This window comes from Gopherus flavomarginatus, chromosome 4, assembly GCF_025201925.1.
Source record: "Gopherus flavomarginatus isolate rGopFla2 chromosome 4, rGopFla2.mat.asm, whole genome shotgun sequence".
NCBI lineage: Eukaryota > Metazoa > Chordata > Testudines > Testudinidae > Gopherus > Gopherus flavomarginatus.
Genome location: NC_066620.1, coordinates 63,233,286 through 63,256,642, shown reverse-complemented (window position 1 = coordinate 63,256,642; position 23,357 = coordinate 63,233,286). Strand labels below are relative to the sequence as shown.

General features: G+C 43.5%; 1 protein-coding gene across 5 annotated transcripts in view; it reads left to right on the top strand.

Annotated features, from left to right (window-relative positions):
• Positions 1 to 23,357, top strand: part of DAAM2 (dishevelled associated activator of morphogenesis 2) — a 278,539-nt gene that overhangs the window by 162,079 nt on the left and 93,103 nt on the right. For 4 of the 5 annotated variants that reach the window (XM_050948443.1, XM_050948438.1, XM_050948439.1 and 1 more), the window contains 2 exons: positions 1,694 to 1,788; positions 10,383 to 10,716. In XM_050948443.1, coding sequence (XP_050804400.1) covers positions 1,694 to 1,788; positions 10,383 to 10,716 — 429 coding nt within the window. The remainder of the gene's footprint in view (positions 1 to 1,693; positions 1,789 to 10,382; positions 10,717 to 23,357) is intronic. The other variant, XM_050948442.1, reaches the window with a different exon arrangement.

The following is a 23,357-nucleotide window of genomic DNA, read 5'->3' as shown; positions in this document are numbered from 1 at the left end:
GTGTGGATCAGAAGGAGGACCCCTAGAGTTAAATACAGCTCCCTGTACCAGCTGTGTAGCATAAAACAGCCATGGCTCTTAGCCAAGTGACCACCCTCAGGATTTGACATGCGTTGGCACCGCATGGTTTGCAACATAGAAGAGTTTGGGGAAGAAGAGTGGGGGGAGAGTTAAGAGATGTTCTAATGAAAGGAGGTTTTTTTCTCTGGGACTTCCTTGCTGAACTATTACCATAAAGACACTAGTATTCTGCTGTAATGGGTCATGATTGTAGGTGCTGGATAATATTTGTTTAATCAAGGTATTTATTCAAGAAGACCCTGAGTTGAGAGCTGAGGTTCTCCTAGTATTAACATTGTTTTGTGAAACCCCATGGTACCCCTATCAATAAGGTAGGAGTGATCATCCACCTTCTACAATTAGGGAAGCTGAAGCAGAGAAAGATATAGGCCAAAATGTTCAAATGTAGTGGCTTGTTTCTCAGAAATGCTGAGCACTAAACAAATCCAATTGACTTCACTGAGACCTACGTGTGCTTAGCATCTATGAAGACCAGGCTACCCATTTCAAGTGTCTGACTCTGAATTTAGATGTCTAGCTTTATGCATCCAAGTTTGAAAGTGTGGGTCTCAGTGACTTGCCCAAGGTCATATAGCAAGTCAGCAGAAGAGCTGGGTGGGACTAATTCAGGAGTACTGGCCTTTGACCTGGACACCCAAAAAACTCTGCCACCAGAATTAGTGAATACAACTGAAAATGTAGGTCTTAACCTCTTTGTACCTTGGTCTACTTGTCTGAAAAATTGGCACAGCAATAGAATTATAGAATCATAGAAGATTAGGGTTGGAAGAGACCTCAGGAGGTCATCTAGTCCAACCCCAACTAAATCATCCCAGCCAGGGCTTTGTCAAGCCAGGCCTTAAACACCTCTAAGGATGGAGATTCCACCACCTCCATAGGTAACCTCCTCCAGTTCTTCACCACCCTCCTAGTGAAATAGTTTTTCCTAATATCCAGCCTAGACCTCCCCCCTGCAACTTGAGACCATTGCTCCTTGTTCTGTCATCTACAACTACTGAGAACAGCCTAGTTCCATACTCTTTGGAACTCTCCTTCAAGTAGTTGAAGGCTCCTATCAAGTGCCCCCTCACTCTTCTCTTCTGCAGACTAAATAAGACCAGTTCCCTCAACCTCTCCTCATAAGTCATGTGCCCCAGCCCCCTAATCATTTTCGTTGCCCTATGCTGGACTCTTTCCAATTTGTCCACATCCTTTCTGTAGTGGGGACCCAAAACGGGACTCAGTACTCCGGATGTGGCCTCACCTGTGCTGAATAGAGAGGAATAATAACTTCCCTCGAATACCTATCTGTTAGGAATGTTGAGAGTTAAATTGTTTGTTCAGACATATTGCAGTGAACATCCCAAATAAGACACAGGAACATTATTTTGTGAGGGCATCTGTAACTTCCTCTGGTAATCTGAGAACACTGGGTTATACACTATTGCCAATCCACAAGAATAGAAGCAGTCTCAGCTGGACTCGGCTTTGCAGCTGGAAGCAGCAAGCACCTCTAAGTGATTTGGTAGAATATTTCTTATGGACAACCTCTGCGCTGTCTAGCAGTCTGTTTTCTCTGACCTTCCATCAGGCAGCTCTGGCTTTTGTAACCGTCTCTCTGTTTTCCAAACAGATGCAGACCCTGTACGCTTTTGATGAAGAAGAAACAGAAATGAGGAATAAAATAGTTGAAGACTTGAAAACAGCTCTGCGGACTCAACCCATGAGGTAATTGTTGTTCATCTCCTCTTTTACCCACTCCTTCACAGGGCTATATCTGACACAGGAAACAGTGGCAGTGAGAGACCCCTCAGCAGATTGTGGGCAGGTACCCAGTTGTTTCATCTTCAAAGAAAGCATTTGGTAGCTCATAATTTTGATAGGGGACCTTGCAACCTTCACCTCTAAACACTCCATCCAGGTGCATGTGAGGAGTTACGAACGTGCCTGCAGGAAAGAATAGACAAGTTGCATTGTTAGAAACCTGAAGAAGTTCTTTGAAGACAGAAGTGAAAATTGTGGTAATCAGATTCTAGACCACATGGCGTGAGGTATCCCGCATATATTATTGAATTAAGGATGGCATGTCAGTATTAACTCTCAAACTTTGTTCGATTCAAATATCCCTTATCTGAAGCAACTCAAAGTGCTGAGTATGAAGCATCCAAGTAATTTGACATGCAGCTGGTGTGGGGTTTTGTTCCTGTGATGCATGTAGCTATGAGAATGTAGCAAGATGTTTGATTATATGATGGGTTTGTCTATGATAGCAGATCTAGGAGGTGTCTTCTAGGCTTGTCTTCTTAAGTTAGCTTTTTGTTTGTTTTTCTGTATATTTATGTACTGCACCTTCAGAAATCTAAGGTCACCTTTTGTTTGTTGGGTGCAGCAATACTGAATAATAACAAGCTGGCTACCTTTAGAGACTCTTTACATTGGAAAGCACAGTGTATAGAAAACAGATCCATAACAGGTGTGATCTCAGGAAATAGAAAGATTGGTCAAAAAGCTCATGAACATTTCACATAAGCCTGAGATTGACTGATATATCTGCATCCAAACCATGCAGAAGTCAGTTTCCTGGGGCTTCAATACGTACCCTGGTGAAGTGTGACAGTTCCATGGTGAGTTCTGAAGCCAAAGCTCCAAGTGACACCAAGAGAGGAACCACAAAGGTACTAACTCCCACTGAAACCAAACCATCCACCTTTGTGAATGCTACCTCCAAGAGAGTTGGGAACCCAGGTGGATGGCAATTGAGAATAATCTCTTTCTCACGTGTTCCTGCAAAGCCAAATGGCTGAGTTTTGCATGTCTGCCCTTCATGTTGTTGCAACATTTTTTTGTGAGCATGAATTATATAGACGTGTAGACTTAGTAAAAGGTCAAATTGAATGTGATCAATGCAGTTACACCAGCGATAATTCTGGAGCATGTTCCAATTAACCAAACCAAGCACCTGGGAGCAATAATTGAAATAGAGGTTTTCTCCCTTTATGCAGAGAGTTGTACAGCTGGCTGGGTGGTGCATGTGCATGCGTACACAGCTTCCTCCAAAGCATCAGGTTTTAGTCCCTGGGGGAGGCAGGATGAAGTCGTTGATGGACCAGTGGCTTGATTCATGATGGCAAATCCTAAATCATTGTAACTGTAACAGGAAGGCAGTCCTCTCTTGTCAGGATTTGTTTGCTTTCCTGCAATGGAGGGAGGAAGAATAGTCCACTCAAAGCTCCTGAAAACGTGACCCTGTAAGAGAGCAACAAAAAGTGTCTTGTTTGCCATGTCATCCATAAATCTGAGTCTGGCCCCTCAAACACTCTAATAATCTGCTATGTATGTCAAGTGGGGGCAGCATGAGAGAGCAGCTAATGTCACATTATCTCAGGAAAAATCCAGAGAGTGGGAAATATGTTAATCTGAGCAGAAAGAACCCAATGTTCTTTGCTTTGCTTGATACAGGCCCCATTAAGAATTCACTAGGGTGCTAGCTACCTGCTTTCCAGAGCAAAAACAACTTTTATTATGACGCTTGTTCTCTGTTCTGCAGGGATATGAAGGGAACATCTAAAAAGCAGACTCTGTTGCCAGTGCAGCCTTCCTACAAGGCCTCGCTCTTGAAAGAGCTCTGTGATTCTGAGTGCTTCGTGACATGCTGGGAATTCTGGATTCAGGTTTCAATCCCTCAAACTATGGAGTTTTTTGGATCCAGGGATTTATTTTGTCCCATTACAGAGAGAGGCTGGCCACTTGAAAAGTCCAGAGCTGGCTCTAGTTTTGGAATCAAGTTCAGGAATGTTCAGGCCTTGGATTTTGGTTTGGGAACCTCTCTAATTATAACTAGAGTGGGGACAACAGCAGATAAGAGGCTTCAGATCTGAGCTTTAGGAAAGCGAATCCGGATGCAGAGCTGGTATTGTGATTTGGGCCTGTCTTGATTATAAGCCAGACAGGAACACTGACAAACCTAATGCCCCTGGGCTACTCAGGGTTTTTCCTAAGTATAGCCACCAATTAGAATTGGTGAAACATCTTCCAGAACATCTATTTGTGTTGCACTCTGAACGTAAAGGAACCTCTATGCACTCACATCTTCTTTTTGAGGCAGCAAGCAAATGGCCCATCTCTTTAGCCTTTGGTCTTCCTCGGGCTGGATGAGTGTATGCTCAGGTACTGGATGAGCATGCAGCTTTTAAGTGGAGAAGGGAGACTATGACTTATTGACCTGCTGGAATGATGTTCTCAAACTTGTTCATGATTTCAATCCATATTCAGCCCCTTGTCATCTGACTTTCATCTAATGTAACCCAGAATCCTTTTTGGCAGTTTTGACAGAACTTCACAGGAAGTACTGTACTTCCTCTGTGATGAGTTTCAGGGCAGTGTAGCTGAAAGTGGCGAAATGATTTGAAGGATGTTGTTGGCATCTGTGGACAACCTGCTTGCAAGTGACCATCTAATCTTGACTGCCTGTATTCTATTCGCACAGCAAAGAACACAATACAATGCAAATTGACTTCAAGAATAAACAGGAAACATGGCAGCTTGCCACAACTTCCCCACTCTTAGGCTAGGTGCTGGTGTTTCAATCCACATGCCAATAGCTGCTGTGAAAGAATGTAATCAATCCTTGCATTGTTGCAGATCTATGTTGGAGTGTACTCAATGAAATTGACAGATTTTCATCATGTCAGCTGAGTACGCTTATGGCAGCAAGCGGTGGAGTGAGACATCTCCATGGGCTTGAGTGTCCAGCTCAAACATATATTCACTGCCACCAATGAGTTTCCTTCTATCCTTCAAGAAGGCCTTTCCAATAAGATCCCACTCCCCAATCTTCCGGGGGGGGGGGGAGGAATGTGAGTGGGGTAAAGGAAGTGTCTTCAGCCAAAGATCAGATTTTTCAGGGCTTTCTCAACCAGTCCTGTGCTGCTTCAGCTGGGTTCCTCTGACAAGAGGCATTCATTTAATTTGTTTATAATAATAAGCATCTACACCAGCATCAATGAACTGTCACATGAAGCGTTCCTTCTTAAACTGCTGACTGTGGCTTAGAACCCTTTTTTCCCATAGTTAAGCAAAGCCAAATTTTTAGTTAAGTCCGTGTCTCAACTAATTTCCAATGACTCAATTGGTTAGCTGCCAAATGGGCCTTGTGCCAATGCCCGATCAGCAAGCCAATTCCTTCTTTGATGAAGAGGATGTGAGGGAGCCACAGCTACATCAGAGCTGCTTACAGAAGGGATCTGTACATAGGCCTTCAAGATACCAGTCTTTTTAGTTGAATTTGGAGATGAATCCCATTTTCCAGGCTGCTTCTTTTCATTAGATCCCCAAGCAACATGGCAAATGAAAATCGAAACTTGTATCAAATGGAATGAACAGAATCTTTCTGCAAGGGGAACAAGATACTGATGAGTGTGCCTTGATTGCTTACCCATAGGCAGCTCTGTAAGAGGAGTCACTGAACAAAGTGTCCCCATGTGGATATGTACTTTCTAATACTGTAGAACGGCATCCCTTTAACTGGGATACCCATCTGTAAAATTTGAAAAGATACACACCTGCATCTCTGGCATCTTTGTGAGGCTTAATTCATTAAAGCACTCTGCTTTTAGATGAAAGTGCAATAGACATTCCATTTATAATAAACCAGTGTGTCTGTCTCAGTGCTCAGAAGCATCCCTACAATAACGAATAGGTGCATGGTTCTCGGAAGCAGCTATATGAAAATAAGCCATTGCATGCATCCCAGTGCTCAGGAACAACCATTACATTAAAGAAAATATGTATTGTAAGGAAACTGATTCTAATTTAAAGTTCCTCAAAGGTTATTACTAGAATCTGTGAGAGAACAGCTTTGCTCTTCGTATTTCAGCACTTAAATATGGAAGTGCAGCAGCACAGTGAAAATGAAAGTTGGTGAGGGGCACGAGAAGTTAACCCAACTTTTTGGAATCTTGGGAGAGTTTTGGTTCAAGTTTGAGGGCAAGGCGAGAAAGATCTTATTTAATCTGAATTATCTACCCTGCTCCAACCCTATTTTACCCAGTCTTAAAATACGTGGAGGTCGGGCTCTCTTTATTTTGGCTTGGTTTAGCCATGTGTCACTCGTGTGTACTTTAGCTGATCACTAATCTATCCAGCAAATGCAGCCTATTCTGCTTTGAATTTCAGGCAGGGCAGAGGTCCAAGGTTTGTCAGGGTTGTGAATGCCTCCTGATCCAAAGGCCACTGCTGTAGCTAGCCTGGGAAACATCGTCTTGACTGTCAGTAGGGTGGGAACATCCTGCCCTCCCCACGTGCCCCCCTTCTCCTTTCCCCTCAGTTTGTTCTTTCTGTCTTTCCCAAGCTGTGTCATTTCTCACAGTGAGGCTGCAGCACAATCTGTACAGGGATAGATCAGAGAATAAGACACAGCCATGGGGAAAGTCACTGCCACATAGGCCCTGTCTACATTAGGATGAAAGGCATATTGTTAGGCTACGTTAGCTAATATTCAAATTAAAATGTTTTAAAACCCCAGTGTAGAACCCTGTTTTTAACGTGAGTGACGCTGGTCAAGCAAAAACCTGCAGGGAGCTTAGGGTTTAATGCAACCAATATGGCACCTATTTAAAGCACATGCTGCCTTGTCTATGCTGGAACTTTAGAATGTGTTACACACGGCACATTAGCAAACATGTTCTGATATCACACCTTTAAATCTCCATCTAAAACAAGGCCCTCATGTGGCATGTGGGAGGCTAATTGTACACACACAGAACACAGTGAAGATGGCACTCTTCCCTAGAAACTCGACTGGATGCCTTGTACATGCACAAGCATGTACGTGTGTGCGCGCGCGTGCGCCTATGTACACATATGCACAAAGGCACTAAGCAAATGTGGTGGTATAAATAGCATTCAGCCTAGGAGCTGAACTCTCCCATTTCTGTCTGGCATGCATCATGCCGGACAAATAAATACACAGTGAGAATGACATTTAGCTCATGAGCTGGACTCCCAGGACACTAAGTGTTTTGACAAGGGACAGTGACAATCATAGCTTTATTCCTACATCTGATGTCAGCTGAGATGGGGAGGTAGTCAAGTTTGCTTCCTATTGAGTAACAGAGATTAGCGTTTTGCTCTCTGGACCAGATAGGATACAGGAAAATCCCGACATTGTTTGAAACTTCGTCGTTAATCAAGGTCTCTGACATCAATCTCTTTCCTGAACCTACCCTCCTGCTGGAGTGACCTCACCCTAGGAATCCTAGCAATGTTTCTCTGCCATTAGATTTATTTGGGTATTGTGCTTGTGAGAATGTCACTGTGCCTTTCACAAATTATTTGTCACCTGGTCTGCAGAGCTGGGCTGGCAGAGGTACATGAAAGTCATAGTGACTTGTATGTCTCGCACCAATAGCCAGTGCTCCGACTGGAAGTGGAATTCAGAAACCCTTGACTGAACAGGCTCTGAGTGATTTTCTTGAACCACTGGAGAATGCTGTCTCCTCAGGGTGGTGTCAGTCTCTTAGCCTCCCCTTAGCCTTGGAGCTATGAGGATGGCAATGTTTTTGCTTCTGGGTTTTGGTAATGAGTTTGGCAAGCCCTTGGATTCACGAAGGAACTTGGCAACAGTCATCATGAATAAATAGATTGGAAGTAAATACGTTAGGATTCAGAGCTGATATGTGTTGTACCATCCTATTCAGACTAGAAAATGGAGAAAATGTCAAGCCCTTCTGGGCCACAGCTGACAAAACATCTAAAAGTGATCATTTCATGGCCATCTGCTAGTATGCACAAAATGATTTTGGTCTCAATCCAGTTTTCAGTGAACACCTGTATGACAGACACAGCACCACCACAGTTGGCCATGACTGCCAAAATTGCAGTCTCGGCAGAGAGGCCAGCAACCGAATGGGTCACAGACCCTGAACTACTCGTTAGTTTTCTTGCAACCATTTAGAATAACAAAGGGTGTTCGGTATCTTACTGAATTCCTGGTGCACTCTGTATGGTCTTTCCATCTACCTGAGGGGAGAGGAGCTTCTCTTCCTGTGGCTCATATAGATAGTTAGGATGGTGTACCCAAAAGACAAGTAATTTGTGATCAGAGCAATGTGAAACTTAGCAGTTTTGCTGAGCTGAGATAATGAAATCTCTCTTCTCATTGTTGGTGCATGTGTGTTTTGGTCCCTTCTAAAATTTGCTTTGAAGTTCAGGTTTGAACAAACCTTGAAGCAAAACTCATCTGAAACCACCAGGTTTTTCTTGGTTTCTGCTCAGAACTGTTGGTCCAAGTAAGCTGAAGGTTGGCAAGCTGTCTAGTATATCTGGCCCAACTTTCAGGTAGACCATGACATTTCCTGTGTGGTAAAGGTGAGTACCAACCACAGGACTAGCTGACCTATTTCTAATGTGCATTGTATACTAACACATAATTGAGGTTCAGGAGCGTTCTTGTGCACAGAGACGAGAACTGAAAGCAATGACACACCCAGTTGGAGCTGCTCAGGGTTCACAAGTTGGACAGGGAACTGGATGGGATCCTGTTCGCCTCACTTTGCGTAGGACCCCAAAATATTAAGCCTGCTGGAAACTCACAATGAAATTTAACTAAAACCAATGGGGTGAATTTGTTCCCAGTATTGTTCCACTGACTTCAATGGACTCAGTTAACTTCAGAGGATTAATTCCAGGAATGAACTGACTCATCGTGGTTTTTATCTTTTGGTTTGAATGAAACTATAGACCTCTCCTTGGGCTTTTTCTATGTTGTATCCATCCAGATTAGTGCATGATCTTCATCTGAAACTGGGCATATTTTACCTGGTTTCATAATAAAAGTTTGACACAGAACCCCAGTGACTTGAAAAGTGACCCAAAACGTGTTCCAACACTGCTTTATTCCATGCTGTTCCTTCTGAAAATTCACTGTCTACATATCTAATCTATTTGTGTCCTCATGCCAGACCCTGGTGGTATCCATGGTGGTCATTGAGTCTGCTCCCTCCTTAAGCACATCTTCTGCCAGCAGAGATCATACAAGCCATTTTTGGAGTTTTGCCTGATCCAGGACTGTAGGTGTGGGTGTCATAACTCTCCTACTCAGATCTGAACCTTAGAGTTCAGAACATGAGAAGCTAGCATGAAACCTCCAAACTTAATTACCAGCTTGGATCTGATATCGCTGCCACCAGCCAGAATTCCAGTGTCTGGCTCGCTCTTGTCTCCCCAAAACCTTCCCTGGGGAACCCCAAGACTCAGATGCCCTGAGTCTCACCACAAAGGGAAATAACCCACTTCCCTTCTCCCTCTTTACCTCCTCCCAGATTTCCCTGCCCTCGGTACTCTAGGAGATCCCCTGCTTCAAGTCCTTGAAACACCACACTGAGAAATCAAATATTTCTCTCCCCTCACCCAGAGGTTATGCAAATTCAGGCTTAGTAAATCTAATACAAAGAGATTCTCTCTTCCCCCCTGTCTTCTTCCTCCCACCAATTCCCTGGTGAGCTGCAGACTCAATCCCCTTGATCCCCCACTGAAAAGAAAATCCAACAGGTCTTAAAAAGAAAGCTTTATATAAAAAGAAAGAAAAAGACACAAAATAGTCTCTGTATCAAGGTGACAATATACAGGGTCAATTGCTTAAAAGAAAAAATGAATAAACAGCCTTATCCAAAAAGAATACAATTTAACACATTCCAGCAACTACACACGTGTAAATACAAAAAAACAATATTAACCTATTGTCTTAGTGTCCTTGTACTTACAACTTGGAAACAGAAGATTAGAAAGCCTGGAAATTCCTGTGGTCACTCTCAGAGCCCAGAAAGAGAACAGACCAAGAATAAAGGATTCATACTCAAAACTTCCCTCCACCCAGATTTGAAAAAGTCTTGTTTCCTGATTGGTCCTCTGGTCAGGTGTTGTTTGTTACCCCTTTCCAGGTGAAAGAGACATTAACCCTTAGCTATCTATTTATGACAGTGGGCCCTATAGATTTCCCAGTATATAGGAATCTTTTCACCAGCCATTGAAATGCAGCAACCATTGTGGTTGAACGTGGTAGTTATTATACAGTAACATTGTCCAAGCACATAGGACAGGGCAAACAAAAGGTGAGATTTGAAGCAGACAGAATGCAATTACCTAAATTGGAAAATGACCATGACAACAAGACTGACTGTCTGTTTGCGACATGTTATCTGGAATCATCTGGAGTTATCTAGGCTACCACTTGCTCTGTTCTTAGCATCATAGTTCCATAGTCTATTAATTTGATGCCTATTGTACAATTTGCCTTAATTCTGTTTTCCTCCCTTTCCCTTCAGGTTTGTGACCAGGTTTATTGAGCTGGATGGCCTGACCTGTTTGTTGAACTTCCTGAAGAGCATGGACTATGAGACCTCAGAGAGCCGCATACACACATCCGTTATAGGGTGTATCAAGGCACTGATGAACAACTCCCAGGGACGGGCACATGTGCTGGCCCATCCAGAAAGTATCAATATCATCTCCCAGAGCTTACGGACTGAGAACATCAAGACCAAAATCGCTGTGCTGGAGATCCTCGGGGCTGTTTGCCTGGTGCCGGATGGCCATAAGAAGGTCCTACAGGCCATGCTTCACTACCAGGTCTATGCTGCAGAGAGGACAAGATTCCAGGTATAAGCATGCTTAGCCAACAATGCCAAACACCAGGCATCTTTGAAAAGGGTGGTTTGTACTTCTACACAGTGTATAAAGTCCATTTTCCTCACCTGGATCAACCAAAGTAGTGTCAGCTTCCCCACATAGATTTTTTTATCTCACACATTCTACAGTCAGTCACTGCTATCAATGCTGATTTAAAGCTACTGTGCCTTACCTTAAAACCGAGTCTTGCTTTATTAATGAAAGGCTTTCAGTAATCTCACACTCTAACCTAGACTGATGTCATCTATTGGGTGCCTGTTACCGTACTATTTAAGTGCCAATAGCATAAAAGCCCCAGGAGCTTCTGTAATGCTTTTAAGGTCAATTCTGTCATAATGCAGAGAGTATGGAGTAAATGATCTATAGCAAAAGCCATTAATAAGCCAACATTTACCAGTTGTTACCCCACAGCACAGATATTTCCTGTTCAAAGTATAGAGGAAGAACTCAGAAAGAGAGATTACTGACTTTCTGGTTATGGGGATTATAAACTGATGCCATGACCTGCCTCTTCCTAATGAAACAGCCATCCTGATGAGGAGAAACCTTGTGAGCGGTTGTGTTAAGCCATGGTTTCTAAACATATTGGCACTGTACTAGTTTACCATTCTTATAGTACGACCCAAAATTCCTTCCATGAGTGAAGTCTCCATTGGGTTTTGCCTGGCTACTATAAGGAGGGTAATATACAATTAGGTCCTAAAACCTTGTTTACATCAGCCATTGCCCCTGACCTCCCATTCAGCTTGTGCATACGCTAAACTTCAGTGGATCTTGGGCTGCGCTAAATTTGAGATTGTAAAAGTAGTTCAAGCTCCGTGGAAGTTTGCAGCATGCACAGCTGAGTGGGACATGGTCACTGGTCACCAACAGCGGCTCATGTGGTTGTTTCTCATGAAGGTGAGTCCCAGTACAGATGCTCAGGGAGTCAAGTGGCTTACTGTCCACGTTACACAACTAGGATTCAGGAGACCTGAGTTCTATTTCCTAGCTCTGCCGCTGACCTACTCTGTGACCTTGGCCAAGACACTTCATCTCTCTGTGCTTCTGTTTCCACATTCACCCTTTTCCTTGTCTATTTAGATTGTAAGCTGTTCAGTGCATTCACTGTCTCACTATGTGTTTGTACAGAGCTTATCACGTTGGGGCCCTGATCTCAGTTGAGGTCTCGGTGCTAATGCAACCGTAATGACAATAGGAAGCTGGGGAGACTAGGACTTCAGCCCCAAAAGACTAGCATACCAGTAAGAGGTTGGGAATCGCTGATGCAAAGGATGGAGTTGAGGAATGGAAGCCAAATGCAGAGAGAATACAACGGTTAGAGTGCTGTAGTCTGCATGTAAGAAAAAGAAAAGACAGCCTTAAATCTCGCTCATTTTCTGGTAATTAGCCTAACTGAGGAAGTCTTTCTGAAGCTTGTGTTTGCTTACACTGGAGGCGCTTTGGGGTGACCTCGCGTGTTTGGCAGTAATTCACAGCCCTGGCAACTTTCAATCGGATTTTAATTCTTTGTCCCAACTTGACTGAGCTGATCTGCTGAATAAACCCATATGCTGTAGCAATCCCAAGTCAACTCAAGTGCCTCCTCTGTGTATATCTTTTTATTTGTCTCAAACTGTAAATGACTGGGATGATAAATCATTGCTGGGCTAGTGTATGGTAACACATCTCATCTTGTACAGCTGGGCCTTTGAGAAATTGCATCTAATGATTCACAGAAGCTCTTGTGAGCCTGAGGGAACTCACTCACTATCTCATCCGTGAATGAACGGAATGCACAAATAATTGCCTTTGTCAAGTATTTTTGCATTGAGGGGAGGGGACATGAGGAAGAAAGATAAGTGTTTGCTTCCTCTGTTTTATTTTTTTTTTTAAATGTGGTTAGCAGCAGGGATATGCACCTGCTTACGAATTTTGTAAAGCCTGTGTCCAGAAACTGGAATGGCATTTTCCAGAGTTCTCGCCAACAGGTTGAACCCAAGCAGTTCTTATCTTAACTCTGAAGGAGTCTTCAAATACCTACCATTGCCACTGTCCACCCATTTAAGTCTCTCAGTGGATCAGTGGCGGCATCCCAAGTGAACATGGTCCATGCTGAGTGAAAGGCAAAGAAGGAAGCTGATGCCACGCATTAAGATTCTCAGTTAAGAATGCCAGTGACATAAAGCTTCATATCTCATCTTTCAAGTGTGAAGTACTGTTACCCTCTAGTCCTGGCCTTGGCTCAGAGAGTGCTCTTGCAGTTCCTTTCCTTGCAAGCCAAGGAAGAGGGATATGAATGTCTCTGCTTTACTGGGGATCTGGAGCTTTCACTAAGGAGGTGAGGTGACTGAGCCCAAGGAGGCACTAGACAAGCCAGCTTGTGCCTTTACTGTATGTGCCTGGGAGATAATAGAGGACTGAGTCTGGATTTAATACAATAAAACAACAACACACTTTCTGAGCAGCTCTTCACTCTGGGTCTTGGATCTACAGCTTTATAACCAAGACTTTGCCAATAATTCACAGCTCCTTTTGGCTTCCAAGGACAATTTTGGTGGGAAATGTCTCCTATCACTTGAGCATTTAATAGCATCTCTCAGTGCATGAGTTATCTGAAGAGTTTAAAGCTTCCTGGTTTAGGTAGATTCCAACCCATTGCTCTCTAACTCCCTCCTCAGAAATTCTCTTAGGGCTTGGCTACACTTGAGAGTTACAGCGCTGGTGGTGGCTTTACAGCACTGTAACTTACTCCCCGTCCACACTTGCAAGGCACATACAGCGCTGCATCTCCCTGGCTACAGCGCTGGCTGTACTTCACCTCAACGAGAGGAAGAAAGAGAACAGCGCTGCAAGAGTCATTGTAAACAGTGATTAATCTTACTATGCTGTAACTGACCTCCGGAACCTTCCCATCATGCTTTTTAAGTAAAGATAACACTTTGTTTTGTTGTGAACTCAGGCCTCCCTGAGCTGCTTACCTAAAAAACAAACACAGCTACTGTTTGTTGTGAATGGGGCAGGCAGGGGGATGAATGTCCACAGCTAGTGTCCGCTTGAGGAGAGAAGCGGAGGGGGAGGAGGGGTGGTCCGTTCTGGAGCAGCTGCTTATCTGGTCTGAAGGTTATTTGCATTTAGTGAATGAGAGAGGGGTGGGGGAAGGGGTCGAAACTTTTAAAATGATTGAAGGTTGGTGCTGTGTATCTTCAAGTCCTTAGAACTTGCAAGGCAGGGAGCTGACACAGTGTCAGCTCCAAAAATCCACTCTCTCTGTCTCCCCCACGCTCCCTGTCGCACTCCACCCCACCCCCCTCTTTTGAAAAGCACGTTGCAACCACTTGAATGCTGGGATAGCTGCCCATAATGCACCACTCGTGGCCACACTGAAGCGCTGGTAGCTGTCAGTGTGGCCACACTGCAGCGCTTTCCCTTCACAGCTGTACGAAGACAGCTTTAACTCCCAGCGCTGCACACCTCCAAGTGTACTCAAACCCAGAGCCTATAAAACCAACTCAGAATTCCCCCAAACAAAGATCTGGCATCATCACAATTAAGCTATTAGAGTTCTTCCTGAGTAGTGAAAGCCATTCAAAAGCAAACTCTACACAGGAGGAACAGGAGACGCATATTCTGAATATGCAGAGTGGAAACACATTGCTCTGGCTCTATTGTTCTTCATGACAAAGGATGAAATTGTGGATTGGCCTCATGAAAAAGATGTCTGGGACCCCCCCAAAGGCTCTGCTCTGTTTTCACATAGATGATGAGACAATAGGCTATTTAAGGAAACAGCAGATGAGCCAAAGAGGAGGAGGATTTCAGCATCTCAGGCTTGGAAGCTGACAGAAATGGGACCATTAGGTCCATAGAAAGTGGGGAAGATTTTGCTTCTCTGGAACCTGGCCTGAGCTCAGTCTTTGTTATAGATTCTAAGGCCAGAAAGGACAACGCTGATAATCTTCTAGTCTGACCTCCTACATAACACAGGCAATAGAACTTCTCTGAAGTAATTCCTGTTTGAACTAGAGCAGATCTTTTAGAAAACATCTCACTGGTGTGTCCTACAGAGTAACTTAAAGATGAAAAGGATCTAAAACTCTGACATGCTCATTAGATTTTGTTTTGCTTTAGAATGGAATTTTGTGCTGGTGAAAGGTGCTGAACTGACAGCCCTAGATGGGAACAGAGGAAAATTACAATACAGGCAGCAGTTGTGCAAGACTTGACTCTCAGTAGTGAGGCAGTGATTCAGCCCTCACCGCCTGGGACCAGCTAGTGAAAGGGTGAGAGAGGAATTCATGGGCTATTTACTTTGTAGGATTCTCTGCTGAAACTGCCATGAGGGGTGCCACTTGTAATTGCATGTTGAGTCATGTGGAAACCTGGCACTGGACTGAGACCTGACAATTTATTTCACACAAGGCATCAGATGGTTATCACCTTTTGGCCAGTAGTGACTCAGGTTAGATTGAAACCAGTGGCGTAGGAGTGAAAAGCTCCCTATGACTTTACCAGTCCCCTGAGCCATTTAGTCCCTCCCTCCTTGACTTTTCGTGGCTTCCTTGTAAGAACAAACATTCATCACTAATAATGAAGACCATGATCTATATTCAGTGACTCTGAGAGTGGCCTTTCCCTCCCACTCCACAGCATGTGCTTTCTCCCAGTCACCATCTTGGCAGCAGTGGTGCATAATTTCCTTTTTCCCCTTCCCCTCTTGTTGCTTCCTGACCTCTCTTCTGGTTGAAATCCTCATGCTCCCTCTCAGCTGCTCACTGGTTTTGGATTTAGCATTTTCCCAATAGCACCAGCAATGAATATCAGAGTTTCTCTTTCTCCTTGATCTTCTTTGGCAACCTCTCTCAATAGCAGATGATTCAAGGAGTCAGTGAGTAAATGTGAGACAGCTGTTGCTGGAACCATTTTCTCCCAGAGAACTGAGAGTTTTATTTTCCCTTCTCCCTGTTTCTTTTCTTGTCTTGGTGGAATTCCTTAAGGGATTTTCTTTTTTTCCCGCTTCCTCACAAGAATGAGGAAGTGAAGGTCAGCTTTATTTATTGGCAGCTGTCTAAAACGTAAGCCTCTGCATAACTCACTACTGACAGCTTCAGATTGGAGATTGATTATTTCCCACTTGCATGTGCCTAAGTGACATGGATTAGTGTGTGGAGATCACACATTTAACTCTGAACCACATAAAATTGTGTTCTCCTTGTTACAGGTTGCTGCTCAGTCTTAAGTCATCTCTGGTCTTCCAGGCATGACTGTTACTACCCGGAATGCCTAGTATAGTACCACACAGACACCAACAAATGAAGTATCAGGGAGATTACAAAGGGAAAGTTGGTACTTCGGGCCAATTTCTTTCTTTAGTTACATTGCTATAACTTTTTTGACTTGAATAGAGTTACTCCTGTTTTATACCACTAGAACTAAGATCAGAATCCAAACCATAGTCTGGATTCAACTGTTGTAATGCCATTGAAATCGGTGTAGTTGCACCAGTTTACACCAAATGAGGATCTGATTCCACCACTATAAAAATTCTACTGAAATGCATTTGTGAAGATGGATTATTTTATGGGACCTTGTAGAACATATAGACAATTCTTTTGCTAAAACTAGGGGTTAGCGTGTTTAAATTGGAAAATTTCACACTTGGGTCCTACTGGAAACTACAGCCTGAATTACTGCCTCTTCGTAACCAAGACATCATTCCATCTACAATGGGTCTGACTCTGGCCTCACTCTGGTACTAATCTGGTGTAACACTCATTGGCTTCAATGGAGACATTCCTTTTTTATTTTATTTTTGGAACAAATTGGTCCTGGTGACTTCGGTTTAATTTATCAGATGGTGTTCACTCGACTTTTAAAAGAACTCAGATATGAAATTGCAGAACTACTAACTGTGGTATGTAACCTATCACTTAAATCAGCTTCTGTACCAGATAACTGGAGGCTAGTTAATGGGATACCGAGTTGTTTTTTTTTTAAAGGCTCCAGAGGCAATCCTGCTAGTAAGCCTAACTTCAGTACCAGTTTCAAGCATTTTGCCTGTCAGACACATGGATGAACACTATTTGTTGGTGAAGGAGTCAACACAGGTTTTATAAAAGGAAATTATGCCTCAGAAATCTATTTAAATTCTTTGAGGGGTCAAAAACCATGTAGACAAGGATGATCGAGTGGATATAGTGTACTTGGACTTTTTCTGAAAGCTTTTGATAAGGTCCCTCACCAAGGGCTCTTAAGCAAACTAAGCAGCCATAGGATAAAAGGGAAGGTCCTCTCATGGATTGGTTAAAAGATAAGAAACAAAGCGTAGGAATAAATGGTCAATTTTCACAATGGGAAGTTGGGATCTGTATGCGGTCCTGTGTTCAACATATTCAGAAATGGTCTGGAAAAAGGGGCAAACAGTGAAGTGCTAAAATTTGCAGATGTTGTTAAATTATTCAAGATGGTTGAGTCCAAAGCTGACTGCAAAAAGTTACAAAGCAATGTAACAAAACTTGGTGACTGGGCAACAAAATGGCAGATGAAATTCAATGCTGATAAATGCAAAGTACTGCACGTTGGAAAACATAATCCCAACTATACTTACAAATTGATCGTGTCTAAATTAGCTGTTACCACTCAAACAAGAGATCTTGGAGTCATTGTGAATAGTTTTCTGAAAACATCTGCTCAATGTATAGTGGCAGTCAAAAAAGCTAACAATGTTAGGAACTATTAGGAAGGGGATAGATAATAAGACAGTAACTATCATAATGCTACCATATAAATCCATGATATGCCCAGATCTTAGCTATTGCATGAATTTCTGATTGCCCATTTCAAAAAAGATCTATTGATATGGAATAGATACAGAGAAAGGCAATGCAAATATTTAGGGGTATGCAACAGCTTCCATATGCAAAGAGATTAAAAAGACTGGGACTACTCAACTTGGAAAAGAGACAACTAATGGGGGATATTAGAGAGATCTTTAAAATCATGAATGGGTGTGGAGAAAGTGAATAAGAAAGCGTGTTTTAGCAATTTACATCCAGGGCCGGCACTTTCATTTAGGCGAGCTAGGCAGTCACCTAGGGCGCCAGGATTTGAGGGGGCGGCATTTTGCTGGGAGGGCAGCAGGCTGCATGAGCAGGCATGCCTCCCTGCTCATGCAGGGAGGCATGCCTGCAGAGGGTCCGCTGGTCCCGTGGCTCCGGTGGAGCATCCGCAGGCACGCCTGCGGCAGATCCACCGGAGCCGCGGGACCAGCAGACCCTCCGCAGGGAGGCCTGAGGCAGGTCCACTGGAGCCACGGGACCAGCGAGCGGCAGAGCCCCTCCCCGCGGCGTGCCACCATGCTTGGGGCTGTGAAATGGCTAGAGCTGGCTCTGTGCCTACGGCACCAAAAACCCTGGCGCCGCTCCTGTTTACATCACATGAGAGCCAGGAGTCAGCTAATGAAATTAATAGGCAGCAGGTTTAAAACAAACAAAAGGAAGTATTTCTTTACACAATGCACAGTAAAGCTGTGGAACTTGTTGCCAGAGGATGTTGTGAAGGCCATAAGTATAACTGGATTCAGAGAAGAACTAGATAAGTCCATCAGTGGCTATTAGCCAAGATGGTTAGGGATGCAACCCCATGCTCTTAGTGTCCCTATGCTCCTGAATGTTAAATGCTCGGACTGGATGACAGGGAATGGATCACTTGATGATTGCCTGTTCTGTTCATTCCCTTGGAAGCATCTGGCATTGGCCACTCTCGGAAGATAGGATACTGGGCTAAGTGAATCCCTGGTCTGACCCAGTATGGCTGTTCTGAGGTTTTTACACTAGTCTTGAAGGAGAATCAGGCCACATATCTCCAGATTTCACCCTTCTGATGCTCTCCACTGCTAAGACTTCAGCCATCTTATTTCACTATTGCAACCTCCTCCCTTCCAGCTTCCCCCATCTCCCAACTCTGCAGCTTGATCAGAATGCCACTGTCAAGATCATCTTTCTCTTGCCAGATGCATCACTGGTTTTCTCACTCCTTTTACTGCTAATAGAGTTCATGTTTCTCCTTCCTTTTTTGCCAGCCTTTATCTCGTTTCCTTTAGTATACCTTTCCCATTCCCTCATGTTTGCCCCAGCTTTTCCTGAGCTGAGCGTTCCTTTGCCCATTCTGTACCTTCTTTCGTGCTTTCCTTTATGCCTGAACCATTTTTATTAATATATGACAAGCCCCGTCCTTTCCCCTTTTTTAATGCTCCTGAAACCCAACCAGCTTTGGGAAGTATTCCACCTCTAATGTCCACACACCTCTATGGGACTGGGTCTTTTCCAGTTTGTGTGATGCTGCAGCCTCTTGTGCCAGTTAGGTGGAGGTTTTCAAAGCCACCAAGGGGATCTGGACACCTAATACCCATTAAACTTAATGGCAGTTGGGCAATCAAACCATCTAGGTGATTTTGAAAATCTCAGGCTTAGCCTGCAAGTTCCTCCAGGGAGAGTTTATGAGCTTCATCTGGGTCACTGGCGTGGGCAGAGCACCACCAGTGCTGTATCTGAGAACCAGCTGATTTATCTGCATAGAGCAGGCATGAATAAATGCAGTGCACACCTGAGGACACAGAGGTCATACTAATAGTAATAAATATAAATGAATCTATTTAACACTCAGGTTTGGGCTGTGGAACCCCTATCTATTTTCTTAAAGTTTGCTCCTCCTTGCACCTTTGGCCATAGTGTACGGTGGCAAATATTTTGTCTCCTCCCTGTTCCAGGCTGAATGTGCCTCTGCTCCATCCAGTTCCTCTTTAGAAAATCCTTTCTCCACCACCCCATAAACTTGTTCCATAAAAGAAGAAATAAAATATGGAAAACAAAGCAACAAACACTCTGGGGGGAAAAAAATCATGAATGAACAAGACAAATTTTAAACTAGACCGCGTGATTTCTTTCCTTTCTCCTTCATTCAGTCCCACTAGTGGATGCTATTTCTATGTGTGACCATCGGTGAGTCACTTAACCTCTCAATGCCTCAGTTTCCCCCTCTATAAGATAGAGATAATGGCACTGACTTACCTTTGTAAAGTGCTTTGAGATCTGTGAATCATAAGTGTTCTGCGTACAGAAAGTACTCATTTATATGTCGCCTTATTTATATTTGATTCTCTTTGAGGCAAGGACCCTATTATTGTTTTATAACTCTTCCATGATGTGCCCAGTGCATTGCTGGCACTAATAATAATGATGGTTGCCATCTTCCAAGGTTTTTCCAGTGGGACAAACTCATTGTGTCTGGGCATTGTAACATTTGTGTGCATCTTAACAACACACTCGTGCTTTGATTCAGTCTTATCATTTTGCAAAGTGGTGATGCCACTCTGGCCTGGGAAGATATTTTAGGACACACTAATGTCTTTCATGTCTAGCTTTACATCTGACAGACCTGTCAAAATGCTAAGAATCACCCTGCTTTCAGTTCTGAGTGAATCCCATTGTTAGATATAGGCCAGTGCTTCTGTCTTTACTAAAGCAACTGTTGGTGATTCCAGGCCACCTGGCCTTACGCTGTCAAGCCATAATACATTAAGCCACACTCCAGGACTTTCACTGTGCGGTAGCGGAGTCGATATAGGACGTTACTACTCAGCAATCTAGTGCTCTGTAAGTTTGCACCACGGCTGGCCGAGCAGTAACTCACAATGCAGAGAAGCCCTTAGAGTTACCGTGGCACATGGGAGATGTAGTGTTAACAAGTGTCTCCTTGGGTGATGAGAGCTGTTGTCCAGTCACTGTCTAGAATCACAAGAGTAGAAGCAGTATCTGGTTTTCATGTTTAGTATCACTAGAAACATTGAGGTGAAGGAATATAGGCAGCTCAATCTTCTTCCTAAACTAAGCCTTTTCAACTGGCATTCCTTCCAGAGCCCCATCACCAGGCTTGTATTAAATACTAGCAGTATGAAACAGTGCCCATAGAAGGAAATTTGAGCAATTTGAGATTACACAGTAAAGGGACCAAAAAGAAGTACATTTAAAACGAAGTAGAATCCGTTATTCCCATTTGATTTGCTTCCACCCCGCAGAGCTCATCCAAACTGCTTTGAGGTTTGCTGCTCACTAAAGGAACCTTAATGGATGTCAGCGACAAGCAATGATAAAATTAAGCGAGGAAATTTTTTTTTGCTTAAATAGTAAGAAAAACTTTTATAACCATAAAATCAATTAGTACACAGAGATGTGGTGAAATCTCCACAGGAAATGTTCAAGTCAAGACTTGAGCATCAGCCACTTCAGAAGGGTTAGGGATATTGGAGAACTGCCACACCGTGTGGGGTAAAGACTATGATCCTTTAAGGACTTCATGACCTTACAGTGCTCCCTTCTAGATCTTATTGATGGCAGAGGATGCAGTGTTGCTCACCTCACTCAATGAGCATTTTTGTTGCTGTTACCCTGCAGTCTGCTCTGCCCTGTCCTTCCCTGACTGCTTTTCACATCCTATTTCCAGCTCAGTTGCAGGAAAGGGACAGAGAACTTTAGCAAATGTCCTTTGAGCTGGATGGTTAGCGGGTTTGGAGTGATACTTTATAAATCTTAACATTTAGTCTCTCTCACATACATGTCCTTACCAAACCACAAAAATATAATTGTAGACATGGATGAGCATATATCTGCTCCAGCTCAGTGATGTTGTCTCCAAATAATTGATGTTTCTTGACTTTGAACAAAGGGAATTCTGGCTGAGGTCAAGTTTGTGCAAAGTTTGGGGGAAAACAAAACAAAAAGCTTACTTTTGGAGCTGCTGTTTTAATGGCTGGGGAAATCCTGCCCACGTCATTCCGGAGACCTATGGCTTTGGATTTCAGTCTCAAAATCTTGGCACAAAAAATCTGAAGTAACAGAATTAAATTCTCTCTGCTGTTTCTCCTCTGCTTTTTGGACAACTCAAGAACTTTGGTTTTGTTGGGTGTGTTTGAAGACTGGTGCCCATTTATTGTGACTAGGGAGCACAGGTGGGTGCTGGGTGTCCACTTGAGCAATAGAAAGACGTTGTAATTGTTGGATGATCAAACACCTGAAGCAGAGTCGCTTGCAGCTGGCATAGAAGACAAAACTCAGACTTACTCGGCCCTCTGAGCTGTAGAGAAGATGCTGGCTGTAGAAAGGGCTTAGACATTCAAGCATCTAGTAACATGGAGGTATATATGCTACGTTCAGTTACAGAAAGAGATGCCAGTGGGTCCTAGGCTGGATCAGAAAGGTGTATAATAAATAAGAGACGGGATTTAGACTATTATACAGGGCATGTATTATGTGACACCTTATCTCCATAGGGTTGTACTTTTCTGGAGGTGACCAGATTACATCTATTAAACTGATCCCAGGCATGGAGGGCTTGGCTAGGAATGAAAAGTTTTCAGTAACCAGGGTCCGAAAAGCCACTAAGTAAAAAAATGAATTTCCCTACTCAACATCTCTGCTCCACGTGTGTATTTTAGCCATACCTGCTGAGTGTAATACATTAGCATGTTTTAGTCCTCTTCGCCCTGTACAGCCAAAATACCTTTCGAAGACTGAGTAGGATTGCATTCTCCCTAGTGCATGAGCAGCAGAATTGTCAACTGAATTCTGATTTTGGGGCTTTTGTTTAGTGTTGATGATGTGAGAGGCAGAAGCTGCACAATTTAATTATCCTCTTCCATGTGGAATTTGCAGGTTTGACAGAAGAGTCATTTTTGGATTTACAAATTGAGCACGTTTGCTCTGGAATCGGTGAGAGAGAATACATGTAGAATGACACGAATCACTTATGACTCTAACCACTTTTAAGGGGAACTCTACAGCATGAGTTCAAATGGAGTTGAGCCTAATGAGGATGCAGGGAGCATTTGGCACCATAACACACTAACTATGTTCTTTGTTTCAATTCTTCCCTGCCTCACAATAACATCTCTTAGTGCTTCCTAATCCACTGGTGGTATCCCAGAATGCATCATTCTGCAACATCATAAATATCGGATGCTGTGGCAGTGATGTGCTCTGAGGTATCGCCTGCGAAGCAGGAAGATTTAATAAAGAGCAGCTCAAAGATATTTTAGTGCCAAGTACTTCTGTAGCTTGTTTAGTGGGGGGACATCAGCGTGGAAATCTGGGTTTAACTCCACTTCCACTTTAGCTCTGCAGCTCACCTCTAAGCTCTAAAGAGTTGCAGCTGAGAGACCACAAGGGCTCTTCCTGTTGTGTCAAATACATTAAAAGAAGCTTATAAAGACCTGAGCAAAAATCTGCCTTATGTCAACTAAACAGAACCAAGGGAACAAGTGGAAACTAAAACCCCTCCAAGGAGTTAGTGCAATGATACACTTCCAGAGGTTCTTCTCCCCTGAGGATAGTTAATGTTTGGGATTCTCTATCCCCTGAGGCACTGGCAGAATCCACTGTGCTAGGATTCAAGAAAAGAATGAAAAATTACGTGGATGCCACTGATCTAAATGGGCCAAGATGCATTAACCACAGAGATTTTGTCTTGCACATGCAGAGTTAAACTGACTGGAAGATCTGGGGCTAGGGAAGGTCCTCTTACTTCTGCCATAAGCTCATACTGACAGGGACTTTAATGGAAAAGGGGAGCGGGGATTT